This window comes from Syngnathus typhle, linkage group LG13, assembly GCF_033458585.1.
Source record: "Syngnathus typhle isolate RoL2023-S1 ecotype Sweden linkage group LG13, RoL_Styp_1.0, whole genome shotgun sequence".
In the NCBI taxonomy this organism is placed as follows: Eukaryota; Metazoa; Chordata; class Actinopteri; order Syngnathiformes; family Syngnathidae; genus Syngnathus; species Syngnathus typhle.
This window is the reverse complement of record NC_083750.1, coordinates 5,242,033-5,256,453: the sequence shown is the minus strand read 5'-3', so window position 1 is coordinate 5,256,453 and position 14,421 is coordinate 5,242,033. Positions and strand designations below refer to the sequence as shown.

At 39.6% G+C, this 14,421-nt stretch overlaps 1 protein-coding gene across 1 annotated transcript in view; it reads right to left on the bottom strand.

Moving 5' to 3' along the window:
* pappa2 (pappalysin 2) overlaps positions 1–11,428 on the bottom strand; it is a 28,578-nt gene extending 17,150 nt beyond the window's left edge. Inside the window, exons 1-10 of the mRNA XM_061295913.1 lie at positions 9,932–11,428; positions 6,953–7,185; positions 6,560–6,781; positions 5,634–6,232; positions 2,843–2,991; positions 1,866–2,005; positions 1,458–1,611; positions 1,111–1,303; positions 894–1,027; positions 218–400 (exon numbers count right to left, since the gene is read on the bottom strand). Of these exons, the coding sequence (XP_061151897.1) occupies positions 218–400; positions 894–1,027; positions 1,111–1,303; positions 1,458–1,611; positions 1,866–2,005; positions 2,843–2,991; positions 5,634–6,232; positions 6,560–6,781; positions 6,953–7,185; positions 9,932–10,730 (2,806 nt within the window). The 5' untranslated portion in view covers positions 10,731–11,428. The remainder of the gene's footprint in view (positions 1–217; positions 401–893; positions 1,028–1,110; positions 1,304–1,457; positions 1,612–1,865; positions 2,006–2,842; positions 2,992–5,633; positions 6,233–6,559; positions 6,782–6,952; positions 7,186–9,931) is intronic.
* Positions 11,429–14,421: the final 2,993 nt, after the last annotated feature.

Sequence of the window (14,421 nt, the reverse complement as noted above, 5' to 3'; positions counted from 1 at the left end):
ATCCAAATACTTTTGCTCCATACTATCCTCCCATGAGAAAGTCATCCAACCATACATACATTCATGGGTTTCCACTGAGGCAGTCAGTAGAAAAACAAAACCTTATACAACCTCCCCACGGGTTTAAAAGCGTATAATTTGACGAATGTTATATGTGTCCAAAGGTTAGTGTTTATGTAGCGTGTCACTGTACTACAAATTATAAAGTGAGACTTACTTGCTGAGACATATGTTATCCAGAGGGTAAGAGTGTGTGGAACAACGGGGTAGCGAAATTTTAGTGTAAGGGTACAGCCCTCCGTTTCAGGACAAGGTGATGTCACGTTACTATCGTAAAGGCTAAGTTCAGGACTCCATGCTTGGAGACTCGGCTCACATGACTGCTCAACATCAGGTGGGCCTGGAGTTCAAAAACACAAAACAAAATTGGACCATCATTAATGTATCTTGTCATAATATCACAGACAATCAGTTTATTCATTTAGACATGATGTATGTAGCATGCAACATGCAGGCCAGACTATGTAAATCAGGGGTGTCAAACTCTATTTTTTTGCAGGCCGCATCGTAGTCATAGCTTCTTTCGGAGGGCCATTATGACCATTATCAACCCAAATGTATGAGCACCTCATATTATATACTGTAAAAACTGCAAAACAAAGTGACAAATGACTCGTTTTCAAATCAGACGAGTTAAAACTGGTCAAATATTTAAAAAATCAGATATTATTTAAAGTGAAGACAATTTGCAATTCTAGTAATGACACGCGAATTTGATGCACAATTTGTCTTCGCGGGCCACATAAAATGATGTGGTGGGCCGTATCAGGCCCCCCGGGCCTTGAGTTTGACACCTGTGATGTAAGTAAGCCAATATGAATGTTTTGACTGACCAATAGCCTCATCAGGTGCCCAATAGCCAGACGTGTCACAGATGCGAGGTGAAGCTGCCTCATAGGCATATTGGTGGAAAACACCATTTTTATCACACTCCCCACAGTTGATGGCAGCCACATGGGAGGGGGAGCTAGGACAAGAGAAAAACACATTATGGATATTTTTGCTTTTGTCAGGAATTGAGCAATTTGTAATACAACAGTACAACAGTACCTGTCATAGAGTGGCCCAGTTAATGGTGCAACCCAAAAAATTGAGACTGAATCTTGACTCTGGTCAGTCACCATTGCTGGGAGAGGTACGGCAGCAGGTCGACGTTCTGTCAACCAGTTCTGATAGACCAAGTCAAGATAACAGTGCATCCTGGCTACTTGATTGGGAGTAAAATGATTGGTGCAGTTGTCATCTGTTAAAGGGGAAAAAAAAAAAAAGGACATTTTATCAAGTGGAAATTCTGTTTGAATTCCAACCCTCATCAACTTCATCTATCACTTGGTATGCTAAACATTCAGAATGTATATTTTTCCATCACGCTTACTTATTTTTCCAAATTTACTCACCAGTGTAACTCATATAATTACTATAAGGGGTGTCCTGATACGTGGTGATGCCACATGTATCATTAACAGGTCCGGGATCATGGCAAGCTTTGGATTTGGGTGTTGGCGCAGTGTCAGCACACAGATCTCCGGTTTCCATGGATGGGGTGGTTTCCTACACACAGGACAAAACAAACATAAATAAATGAAAAACTATCCAGCTGAGTTTTTTTACATTACACAGACAGCAGATGACAAGCCAATTTCTGTCATATTATTTTATAATATTGAAAAAAGTCAGTAGCTACGAATATAAAATCACAAATTGCTAGAGGCATCTTTGTAATATTCAACAATATTTTTTCCCAAGAAAAAGAAAATACAGAACAGTTTAATTTCATGTAAATCAAAAGCTTGTAGCAGTTTTACCTGACACGGGTCATCGCAGGAGTCTCGTTCGCTCACTCCCTTGAAGACATGGTACAGTCCAAATATGTGGCCCATTTCATGGATCATAGTGTTGTGGTGTCCACGTGTGCCAAAGTAGGATGGATTCAAGACCATTCCACCTGAGGAACAGAGCCAAATATTCTTAAGGCAAAAACAATACTTCCATGTTCCTTGATTTAGTGTTAGTTGTGATATATATTAGTGAATAGTGGTGGCATAAACAAGAGGAAAGGTAATAAATATATTAAGAACAGCTGCATAGTGGGAATGGGTGGCAACTGTACGGCGCTCACACTGGCATTTCTGGATTTTGTTGTTGGGTTGGTTTGCCCTTTTCAGTGGAAAGTGGTTTAATGATTGGGAGAGGAAAGAGGCAATATGCCAGGAAATCTTTACCATCTTGTTCTCTCCATCTCATTTGGACAATACAAAGCATACACCATAACAGAAGATGCCAAATGCAGAAACTGAAGGAAAAAATTAGAGGCAAGAACTATGCACATTTCACTATTTAAATCTTATTCTTTCATTCATAGTTTTTGTCATTTTAAGCGGTGAATCTTCACTCAGTCTCTGCTCCTCTTTCAATCTTCACGGACGAGTCACATTTTCACCGGTGTTTCCCCTCCCTTAATGCCGCTCTTGTGATTGTTGGCAACGTTTTTGTTTACGTTATTGTTAGAGCTCATCTATTGGTATTTGGTTGTATCAAGTCACCAGGAAGACTGGAACTGTGTAAAAAAAAAATCTTAAGACTCAGTTTTTAATTTGAGACTGAAAATTATTAGGTAGCCCAGCACAACAGAAATTTAGACAGAATGAAAAGTCACGAGAAATAGGAGCAAAAACAAGTGTAGTGTTTATATGTGTTTATATTTTTTTGTTCAGTGTGCATAGTAACACAACTAACATGGTGACAAAACAGTTATTTGGTGGAAGTAATATTATTTAATTACCTTGTTGCGTAAGTGCTTCCTTTGCCCATGGCCAAGTTGCAGCTCCTGCCAGCTCTTCTCGTACAGAGTTGCTGGCAAAGAAAACATTAAGGGTCTCGCTGCCACTCAGGTGAAGCTCCTCTTTAAGCTCTTTCACACTCATATAAGCCCTGTGGAAGCAGAAAAGGTGAAAGAAAGATATACTGATTCGAAACATTCAAACATGAGAATTTATTTTTATGTATCAACTAAGGATTATAAGAAAGGGGCTCAGGAAAAAGAATCATTCACACTTGAAGGGCGAGTGTAAAAGTTTTCTTTTAATTTCTATACTAATATGCATGTTCTATCTTATTTTTTTCCTTTACAAAATATGAGGTCAAATTATAAATTATTATAAAATTATATTACATGGGTCATGCCTCACAATTTCTCATGTTTTGCTGCCATCTTTCTGCTATGGATACCCGAAGGAGACAAACCACCCGATCACAGATAATGCTGATTAATGATGACAGAATGTTGAAGAAATTAGTGGGAGGGTTGCAAAGTGTGACACCGTAGTGTCCGTGCTTCAAAATACACACGCTTCAAATGTAGGTCATTGTATTCTATTACTTCACCACTAGATGTCATTAAAAGATAAAAAAAAGAAATCTACACGCTGCCTCTGAACATATCAAAACCCTTAACACACACACAGTTGAAGGGCCAAGATGTATTTTTTTCCTGTTATTATATATGGCAGGGGTATCAGTCATTTTTGTCAAAGCCTACATCAGAGTTAAGGTTTCCCTTAGAGTGATTGTCAAAGTTTGATAGTAGTAGCACCAGCGGTAGGTGGGCTCCCTCTAGTGGTACACAAAAGAATCAATGCATCATACAGATCAGTTGTATTTAACTTTCAAATACTACAATATATTTGAATTTAATCTTTAAGAGCTGTTTGTTTTTAAACTTATTTAGGTACAGGTTATTTTCCACTTTTACGTACATAATAATTGTAATACTTTGACTTTGTCCGGTAAAAGTACATCATTTTGTCACATGACAACTTTATTTTCCCAAAAACATTTTTTCCTAATCCTCAAGGAATTATAACGTATCTTTTCCAGTAAAATCAGTATTATTGTTATTATTATTATTCCTGTAAGATTTCTGAGTTTGTCTGTATTTAAACATCGTTCTCCCGTCACATATAAATCCGCGAAGTAGCGTATTCGCGAAAAGTGAAACGCAAAGTAGCGAAGGATCACTGTATTCTGACTTTTGACCTGATAATGTTCTTTTTTCATATTTCAACTTTATTCCTGGAAAAAAAAAAGGTTTTACTTAGTCTCACAACTGTATTCTCAATTGTATTTAGTTTTTTTTTGTAATTATCCGCCAGTCATTAGAAAGAGACAGTTAAGAGTTGCTTCAGTTCTCACACCTGAGTGAGAGCTGAAACAACTCTGGCTGCACTAGTGAAGAGCATACATTTTCCAGAAACATTCAGTTCTGACAGTCAAATGGACCGCATTTTAACGACTCATTTTTATGTATCCCCAGCATATTAAAATGTTCATGTTTATGGTGAAAGGGAAGGATTTTCTAACCGGAAATACTGACTCGATAATAAATAATCCAATTTTTCACAAGTGGGGTACAAAGTATGACTAATAAACCACCACTATAACCCCTTAGTGGTGATGCACTGGGAATGTTTTTCATTTGTAAATATCCGTGCCATCCGTGTAAATCATGGAACTTTTAAAGAGTTGCAGCTAAATGATCAGTTATGCAACACTAGATCTGCAACAGTAGTAGCGATATAATTTTATTCCACTCCTATGAATTTAACGTTCCTAAGTCCTCCAGGGGGAAACATTTGGTCATAAAAACTAATAATTCAAGTTTATGTGTGTCTATACCACCAGGTCTCCAGCTGTTCTACTTGGGGGGGGGAATAAACATTGCATGTGTAACATTATTTTCCTAACTACTTGAGAATTTATAGTCTTCAACTTCATAATATCTTTTCTAAATTGCAACTCAGCACCAAATGAGATAAAAAGCAACTTCAATCATGTTACGACAAGATAATGCCTACAATTAAAGCCTGTTTTAGTGCAAATATGTTGTTTTTATCTAATTCAGTTGAATATAAGAATCACTCGTTTTTTTCGTGACCCATTGAAGAAGATTTTACGAGACACCTAAAGGAGTGCTGTGGCATCAAATATCTACTTTATAACTAAGTATGATAAGTTATAAGTTCCGTGACTGGTCAACAAGGATCTTCGCACCCATGTGACGACAGAAATAGAGTGGAATAAACACAAAGTTTGTTTTTCTTGTAAAAAGCAGCCACAAACCAAAAAGAACACAAAAAATTGGATGTTATTTATTTCTGCCCTTTGTGTTACAACTCCGAACACAATATATAATTAACAAAGAAAACATAGCATAACCTTGGGAGCTTTCTCTTTTACCTGCTGGTTGATTACAAGTACTTGTAGCTAAAGCCAAACTGTGGCATGGTTTTTACTTTCTGGACCTGGATTTTACACTTTTGCTGGTTAATCCCTACTGAAGTTGTGACAACTTGGCTGTATTGGATAGGCAGTGCTCCACCAGAACTGCTGCTTAGCTTTCTTTCCAAAATGTGATATTGACAACTCAAAGTATGCAGTACCTATCTTCCATGTGTATACCACCTTTGCTATGTTATTGAAGTCTTAGCATCACAAACATCCAGCCATCCATTATCCAAACCGCTTAGCATCACAAAGATCATAATTACTGAAATGTATAACATTTGTTAACTCACCTATTGGGTGACTCTGGATCAAAACAGGTCTTGAGAACATCTGTCACTTCTGGGTCACAGCAGTCTCCATCATCATAGTCATAATGTATACTGTTACATTCCATGTTACAAACTCCATCCTGTCTCTTCCAATTGTAACAGGGCCCTAGCCTGAGGCAGTCCCCTCCATCATGGCCTGTCTTTGGGTGGTCACATTCTGGATCACAATGGCGGTTTCCAATTTTCCCAATTCGACAGTTGCTAAGAATAAAACGCTGCCGGAGGCTACTGTTTTGAACTGTATGTACAGTCAACTCTAGGGTGATATTGTAAGGGCGAAAGGCATCCATCAAAGCCTGGTGTTGGAGGTGAATCTGTGGTTGTACCACAGTTGGGTTTCCACCATCATCATTGGAGAGGTTAATAATCCTGTAGCGGACGTGTTTGGGTGAACGGAGCGGCCAGTAATTGTTGTAGCCAGAAATTATGTCAGTGTTGTCACAAGGTGTAAGACCGCAGGGTGGTGGCAAAAAAGAGGAGACAAGCTCTAAATCGGGGACTGGAGTGGTGATGACAGCTGGATGAAATCCAACTTTGTAAGGAGTCCACATCTGTTCCACCTTAAAACAGGAAGTCAAGATAATAAATGATACTGCAACAAATTGCAGCAGTCTACTTTAGTGTGAATATCAAATGAGACACCTTGGCAATGTCAACACGTACACAATTTTTTTCACTAACTCATACTGGTAGACAAGCCTTGGTTTTAAACACGATACATCGAGCAACGAAGTTGACAAAATGAGTAGTTGATGCATTCTTTTTTAGGCCTCTGATGAGCTAAATTCCTCTTAATAGCCAGATATTTTTTGAAACCTTGAAATCTTTCTTTCTGTGTACGTGTTGATATGGCCCAAGGGATGAGAGACAAAATCCAAGATAGCTACATTTGTAAAGTCAGCCCACAGAGCCACAAGAGGCTCCGTCTTTGGGAGAGGTCGCATCTGCAGGTCTTCATGAGTTAGGGCATAGTCCCACAAGACTATGCCTCCTACTTGGCCTCTAAAGCCTTGTCTCTGCTCTGGTTGGTTACTGCCCAGGATGAAGGTTCTGCAAGACTTCATGAAGGGGCTATAGAGATTTCCCAACTGGAAATTGCTTTCTCCCACCTGAGAGGAAAATTATAGCCAAGAAGATAAGACAAACAATTGAATCCATAGTTTTTTAATTCTAAAATCAATTTTGTAATTTCACCAAAATATATAATGAAGACATGGTACTTAAATAATGAAGACAAAATGCATGCAAAATATGCTAAAAGTGCATATAGTACTACATACCTTGGCCCCGTCAACATACAAGGTCATGTTGTGGCTATTGTAAGTCACGATCAGGTGTGTCCAAACATTGGCTCTGTACTGCTGGTGATTAACAACAGTGGTAGCTTTCAAGGCTCTGTCTGTGCGAAGCGTGAAGTAAAACCGTGCATCTTTGGTGCCTGCAGAATCCATGGTGCGAATTCCTACTGACCAGCCCTTCTCACTCAGTGAATGGGAACAGTTGTCATAGACACCTACAACACAGAGGCAAAGAAAGGACCGTATAATGAAAGTCATTTTTGTCAATAGTATACGCATGCAGAGTACTTGACGCAGTGACGTGAGCAAGCATGGATATAAACAAGGAAATAAAACACGAAAAACAGATTGATTGACAAGTTAACTGACCAATCTTGTCATTATTCACAATTGGTTCTGGTCCAACAGAGAGAATATATATATTTCACGGTATGTGGGGAGAAATTTGAGACAAAATAAATTCTAAATATGGTCCTCTCTAATACCTTTAGATTAAACTATATACAGATATACAGGACATTGTATTGATAAGAACATGTTGCCGGCCAGTTGGATCTGGCATGGACTTTTTGATTCATCGTGTGTGTCACTGTGAAGATTTTAATCTGTGATTCATATATTGATTTGAAGCAAAACTCATGACTGGCAGTCTGACACATATGAAAAGTGGCTACAGAATTCCGCACACATTAGTCACATTCGACTGCCTTGGTTTGTGTGCTGCAGGCCTTAAAGAAATGTAATGAAATTAAAGATATTTCAAGTATTTCCAGTCATTCAGACACAGAGAATACTTTGACAGAAAGGCTAGAGAGAATATACAGAACCACAGGAACAAAACAGAAAAGTAATGAGAACAGAGACATTTCAGACTGCCAAAGAAAGGCCTGGATGTTTTGGTCTGCTCTTGCAGCAGCAGACACATGACTACATCTGTTGCACAGATGTCATACCGTGGGACAATAAAAGGTCAGGGAACCCCTTTTCTCTTCACAACCCTGTCTGTGGATGTGTGTAAATTGGGTAACTGTGGAAAAAAGATAATACATAAACGTATTTAAGAAGATGAGTTAAATGAATGATCACTTCAAGTACAAACACAGTGCTTTGAAAGCCATACATTTTCCTTCCTCCAATTAAAATTCCAAACGATACAAATAAAAAAAGGCTTACTATAAACATCCATCAATCTGTCCATCCATACATCTATCCATTCAATTTTTAAACCACTTATCCTATGTGGAGCTTCAGCTTTTATTCCATCCATCCATTGCAGGCCTGCTGGACTATCCCAGCAGTTATCGGGCAGTAGGCGGGGAACACGCTAAACTGGTTGCCAGCCAATCGCAGGGCACACAGAGACAAACAACCGTTCGCACTCGCACTCAAACCTAGGGGCAATTTGGAGTGCTCAATCGGCCTACTAAGCATGTTTTTGGATCTGTGAGGAAACCGGAGTGCCTGGAGAAAAAAACCCAGGCGGGCACGGGGAGAACATCAAAACTCCACACAGGGAGGGCCGAAGGTGGAATCGAACCCGCACCCACCTATGAGGTGGGCGTGCTAACCAGTGCTTCACCTTGCCGTCTACTCATTATCTTCATTTTTTGTTTTTGTTTTTTTCATTGTGTATTAGCAGATTCCTTCTGGCCACAAATAAAGGCAATGAAGGAGAAACAGTGTTGGTTCTTTGATCAGAGTAAATTTGAGCAGACATAACAGTTTGAGGTCTAACTCGCTATCAAGACTGCTCAGGAGGTGCACCCACATGCTTTTATTCCCCTTAATTTGTGTGATGTACGTGTTACGTTTTCAAATGAGGAGCTGACAGTGGTATTCGTCATTATGAGAAAAAACAAGTTGCTTGCACACAGTGGAATTCTGCAGGATTAAAGAAAAACTTAAATCCATGTACATACACTGTGCTATGAAAATGAACTAGAAATTCACACTTTTAGATTTAATTTTATGTTATGGATCGTCAGGCAAATTATAGACCCCAACAAACAACCAAAGTAAATATATAATACGGTTTCCAATTGAGTCTTGTTTATTGTTGGTCATACAACTTTCTCAAGAATTTAGTTACGACTGATTGGTTTGCAGTATTTTAACAGATTGGGAAAACATGAGTTCACTGTGTTGGTTGTAGTTCTGTAAATTGTATTCCATATCTGGCCTTTTAGTCACTTTAAAGTGGAAAAGGGCTCTAACTTTGAAAACACAAATATTTATACCCATATGAACACACACAATTACCCTGAAGCCACCTGCTGTGACCGCAACAGGTTGTGGCTTCTCCAGAAACGTTTTTATTTTTTTTTTATCTGTTCACCACAGCCTTTCAGCAAATCACATCTTTTGCCATGTTTTCCTTGCATATTTTCATTGGATGTGTCTGCGGGCTATGTGTCACTGGTTACCACAGGAACGTTGTTTTTGGTTTGAGCTCAAAATATTTGTTTACTGTGAGTTTTGAAAACGTGCTAGAAGTAGGTCAAAGTGGCGTACACACACTCCGATAATCAGGCAGGATTGGCTCCCAAAAAATTTCTGAGCTCCTTTATGAGGGGTGTGTTTTTGCTTATCAGAAAAAAACTGTAGTAAATATGTTAAGAATAAAATAATAAATAAACAAATATGTTCATTAATTAAACTTAAATATGTGAAGCTTGCAATGTTACTGCATTGAAACAAAAGCAACCTGTTGTGTACAATGTTGTGTACAATATTTATAAGTCATTCCAAACAAAAAAGAGAATAATTATTTTTTTCTACTTGTAAAATGTTTGCCAGTCTGACCACACCACAGGTTCTTAAAGTGGCTTGAAATACAACACACAAATATGAGAGAGAGCGGAAAAACGGGGCCACGTGTTTTGATCAAATGCAGCAAATTCAAATAAATTCAGTGTATGACAGGAGAAAGTTAGCAAAATTGTATGATCAGCTGTGACCCACCTGCAATGACTGCAGGGTTGCTCTGCCCACCTTCTGGGTTCAGCCATAGCTCCAAGCTAAACTTCTCCCTGGGGAGCTCTATACCTGCAGGGGGCTTCAATCTCAGCTGCTCCTGGCGCCCGGTGAAGTACAGGGTCGTCATCCAAGAGGGGGGCACTGTTGGCAGGGGTTTGACCCATGAAGATGTGCTGCCGACAGACTGGCGTGTGGAAGGATGAACATCTCCAGTGAAGTCCTCGTTCCCGTCCTCCAGACCACTGGAAGCTCTAATGCTGTCATCTTGTTGGATTTTCTGAGGAACCCGTAGCTTTGGAGAAGCTGAACTTCCAGGGGAGCTCGAGTTTCCCTCGTGGGTGCTGCGTTCAAATCTGGAGCCCCGTGATGGTTGACTTTGACTTTCGTCTTGTTGTGATAAGATCCAAGGCTGGTGAAAATATCCAGGCAAAGTATCAGGCTCCTTTCTCGGTTGTGAAGCACCCCGAGTTCCCTTCTCTACCGGGGTGTCAAACTTGCACCTTCCTTCGCAACCAACAGGAGCGCTTGTGGCAGTATGGAGCTGTCGCCGGTTGGTCCTCGGACTGGCCACTGAATGGCGGTGTTGAGCCGGGGAGAAGGATCGCGGCTGCTGCAGGGCTCTCCGGGAGCCGGAGACAGCGCAAGGTTCACCGGCGAGGCGGGAGAACTCCTCGTCTGCACGCTGCGCCAAGCCACGTTTGTACCGGTTCAGTGGGTTGGAGTTTAGCAGCCATGTGTTGGTAGTAAGGACGAGGAGCAGAGCGAGGAGATTGATGGACAGCATATTTTTGGAACTTTGAATGGAATATTTTAGTAAAAATAAAGGTGATGCACAAATCTTTGTTGTTGCAATTATTATTGCTTGATTTCCACAAAGGAAAAAAGGTGCTTTAGAGGAAATTGAAGATTTCAGTTGTTAGGAAAGGTAACTAATTATAATAATTTATTTCTACCATTTATATTTTGGTTGTCTGGGTAAGTTTATCACTTACAAATTCACAAAAAATATGATTATTACTTCTGCGAAAGACCTCAGTTTCAGTGCATTGTTTTGCCCCCTTTCCATTCCTGGTTACTTTCCAGGGGCAACATTTCTCTTAATTTTCAGAAAGATTCCTTACTTTTTTTCAGGTGTCAATAGAGCACGAGAAAATTTCCAACTTAATTAAAGACTAATGTGTGTGTGGTTCCCAAATTGGCAATTTTTGATTCGGCCACAAAATGTCATGTTTTACCTGACCATTGTGATGTAGTGTGTCCAAGGTCCAAAATGTGACTGCAAGGTGAATCAGAGTAATAAATCTGCTTTTCCAAATGCAAGATGATGCAAGGTATCAGAGCAGAGCTCAACGATCATCAATGAACGGGGACACAAGTTTTAGTCCAATAAAGCCCCCATCCTGTTCCATGTGTCTTCTCCTCTTGGTTGTGATGTACGTCTGTTAGCACTTCATGGAGGGCTGCTTCTCTCCACGTTCCATGCAATTTAGGATCTCTCCCTCTCTCTCCCTCCCTCTCTTCTCTCTCTCCTCTCTCTCTCTGCTCTCTCTGATCCCCCCCCTCCCAGGAGCCCCAGTCTGGCCTTACATCACCAGTGGGGAAAGTGTGGTGGAAGAGGCTGTCCTACCTATGCCTCATAATTTTGTTTTAAAGGGGAAATCCTCCACCACTCTCCCCACCACAAGCCCATGTATCCCACCGATGCCTGAGGCAACTGCCAGTAAAGTTAATGATGTATGAATTATCCGTGTCGCACGTCAATAATACAGTCACACATTATGTATGTATTTATTTTATAGATTACTTGTAATAGAGCTTTAAGTTTAGTTTAATGACATGTCCATGCTATTGTCCTTGATTATTTCGTCACAGTGCATTTGTTTGTATCTCAGTTCAATGTAATCCATTGCTCCTTTACAACTTAGGTTAGTTCCCCTTCACCAACAAGATTTTATGTCTGTCCGGACATTCGGCACTTGACAATTCAAAGATTATTCAGTCATACGATTATATTATTGCAGAAGCCTACGTTTCTTATTACATCTGCAAAATAGCCTGCTGTTTTGTTAAATTAAAGGCTGTTAAATGTTCTTATTTTTCTAACATTGCCAAGTACATATAAGTAAATAGAAGGAAAAAGACACAATAAAATAATACTAATGTGTGTTCTAAAAATTTTGTTTTTCCCTGTTTTCCAAGAATGTGACCGGCAATTGTACTATGTGGCCGACGCAATGTAGTAGAAAATGTGTTCAAATTGCATTGCTACTGAATCGGGGATTCGTCATTGTAGCTACTTGGTGAATTTAAAAATATGCATGATGTAATTGTATTCACGAGAACTGCAGGCTGTGCGTGCATGTGTGTGCTCCTCCTGAAACATAACGGTGTTTGAGCTTTCCTTTGTTACCACTCTCTCCAACCACCCCCCCCCCTCTCTCTCTCTCTTCCGTTACCTCACCAACTGCCTCCCCCCCTATTCCTTTAATGATCTCTCCTTCTCGTTCATTCTCTGGCTCTCCTCAGTCGACAGGCAAAAACATCTGTCCAGCACATGAAGATAGTTGTTTTTTATAAAATAAATATGTTACCAAAATCCTGTGCTCCTGGGACTGAAAAACATAGGGGAGCATCAGGTGAAGAGGAATTTCCCTGAAAATTCCATACTATGTTTTTTTTCTTTTTTTTTGCACATGGCACATTCTCCAAAATTTCAATAGATGTTTCAATTGTGTAAATGAATATTTAAAAAATTACTTTCAGTAACTATAGCCTGAAATATATTATTTAAATACAAATGAGTTTAATGTAGTTAAAATAACTCACATATACAGTGATTAAATGTACAGTATTACGTTGACATATACCTTACAAATGGAAAATAAATTGCTGACTTGTGTGTAACTGAAAAGACAGGTGGACCTACTTGAGATGTTTCCAGGAAAATAAGTTTTCACATACAAAATAATGTATAAAAAAACTTGAGTGCTGCCAATCTTGATGCTATATATGAAACAAACAGTGAATCACCTCCCCCGCATTAAAATACAGGTTTGTGTTATTTACACTATGCAACTTCATGAGAGATTTTGCAGAACAGACAGCTGATGCTATTACACACCTCATATCCAACTTTTTTTTTGTCAGGCTCAATTTGCAAATCCTACCACCTTAGCCAGAGATGAAGATCGGGGCAAGGGGGTGGGATTGCAGCAAGCTATTTCAGAGGCCCCCAAAGGGGGAAGAAAAAAAAACAGATTAGGAGATAGGAATTCCACAATCCCAGTTTGCCTGTCTGAGAGATCTGCCAGCTCAACATTCTTTTTCTACCGTAGAAGTTCCCTTTGAAACCCAACAGCAACTATGTTGAAGGTAAAAGAAAAGGAAGGGGTAGGATTTAGAGTAAAAAAAAAAAACTGGAAAAAAAGAGGATGATGGGCAAGATACAGAAGAGGAAGAGACTGATAAAAGACTGCACAGTATGTGTAAGAGGGTCTGAATAGTCTGCTTCACCAGGGCCTCACCCCCCACTGTAATGGGACCTCCTAAGATTAGCCTTCATCTGAGCTTGTCCGTATTGACCACGATGACCCCAGGGCCCACACTTGTCTTCTCACTTCTTTTGGTAGGCACACACAAACGTCACTCTATTCATTACTTCCGACCAACGTATTTCCTCTAATCACACACACAACCCACCTCCTTATTACAAGGAAGTGGGCCCTAAAAGAGAAACTCTAGGCAGGGCAAGAAGAAAAGCAGAGACATAAAGAAGCCAAGCTTTTCACCACCACTGACTGGTACACTATTAAAAAAACAGAAGGAAGCAAACTAAGCCAAGCTTATGGGAGGAGATGACATATAAATGTGTAAGTTAACACATTAACATGATACATTATATTAATTCAACTATATTTTTCTGTGTATGTTGAGTCAGTGGCAGAAACCATTGATGGTAAAATCCGAGACAAATATGTATTGCACACTTTCCATAGTTTTGAGTCACATAGTAAACATGTAAGTAGAGCAACCTCTCAGGCAATTCATTCCTTGATGTATCCAGTAATTTTCCTCTTTGCTGAAAACTTTATTTTAAATCCTGTCTGTGCCCCATAATGGTACATGAGAATTTCTTCCACAAACAGAAACATGGGAAAGTCTATGTCGCGTGGACCCCATACACCGGCCACATGGAGGTAAAAAATGGAAAAATAAGTAGCTGGATGGATAAACTGTTAGTATGAATAAGTTATTGCTGCTTGCGTTTTATTTGCTAAGCTGCGTCCAGGTGGATGTTTGATTGACAAGACAGGGCTTTTCTTGGCGAAGTCACTGCCTACATTTTGCGGATGTGACCTACTGCCTTGTTTGTTATGTTAAGGAAATGCAATTTGAAAGAAAAAGATACGGGAGGAAATGTTATTTCTGTAATGGACTTAAAGGATATACCACTCGTTTTTTTAACACACTATGTT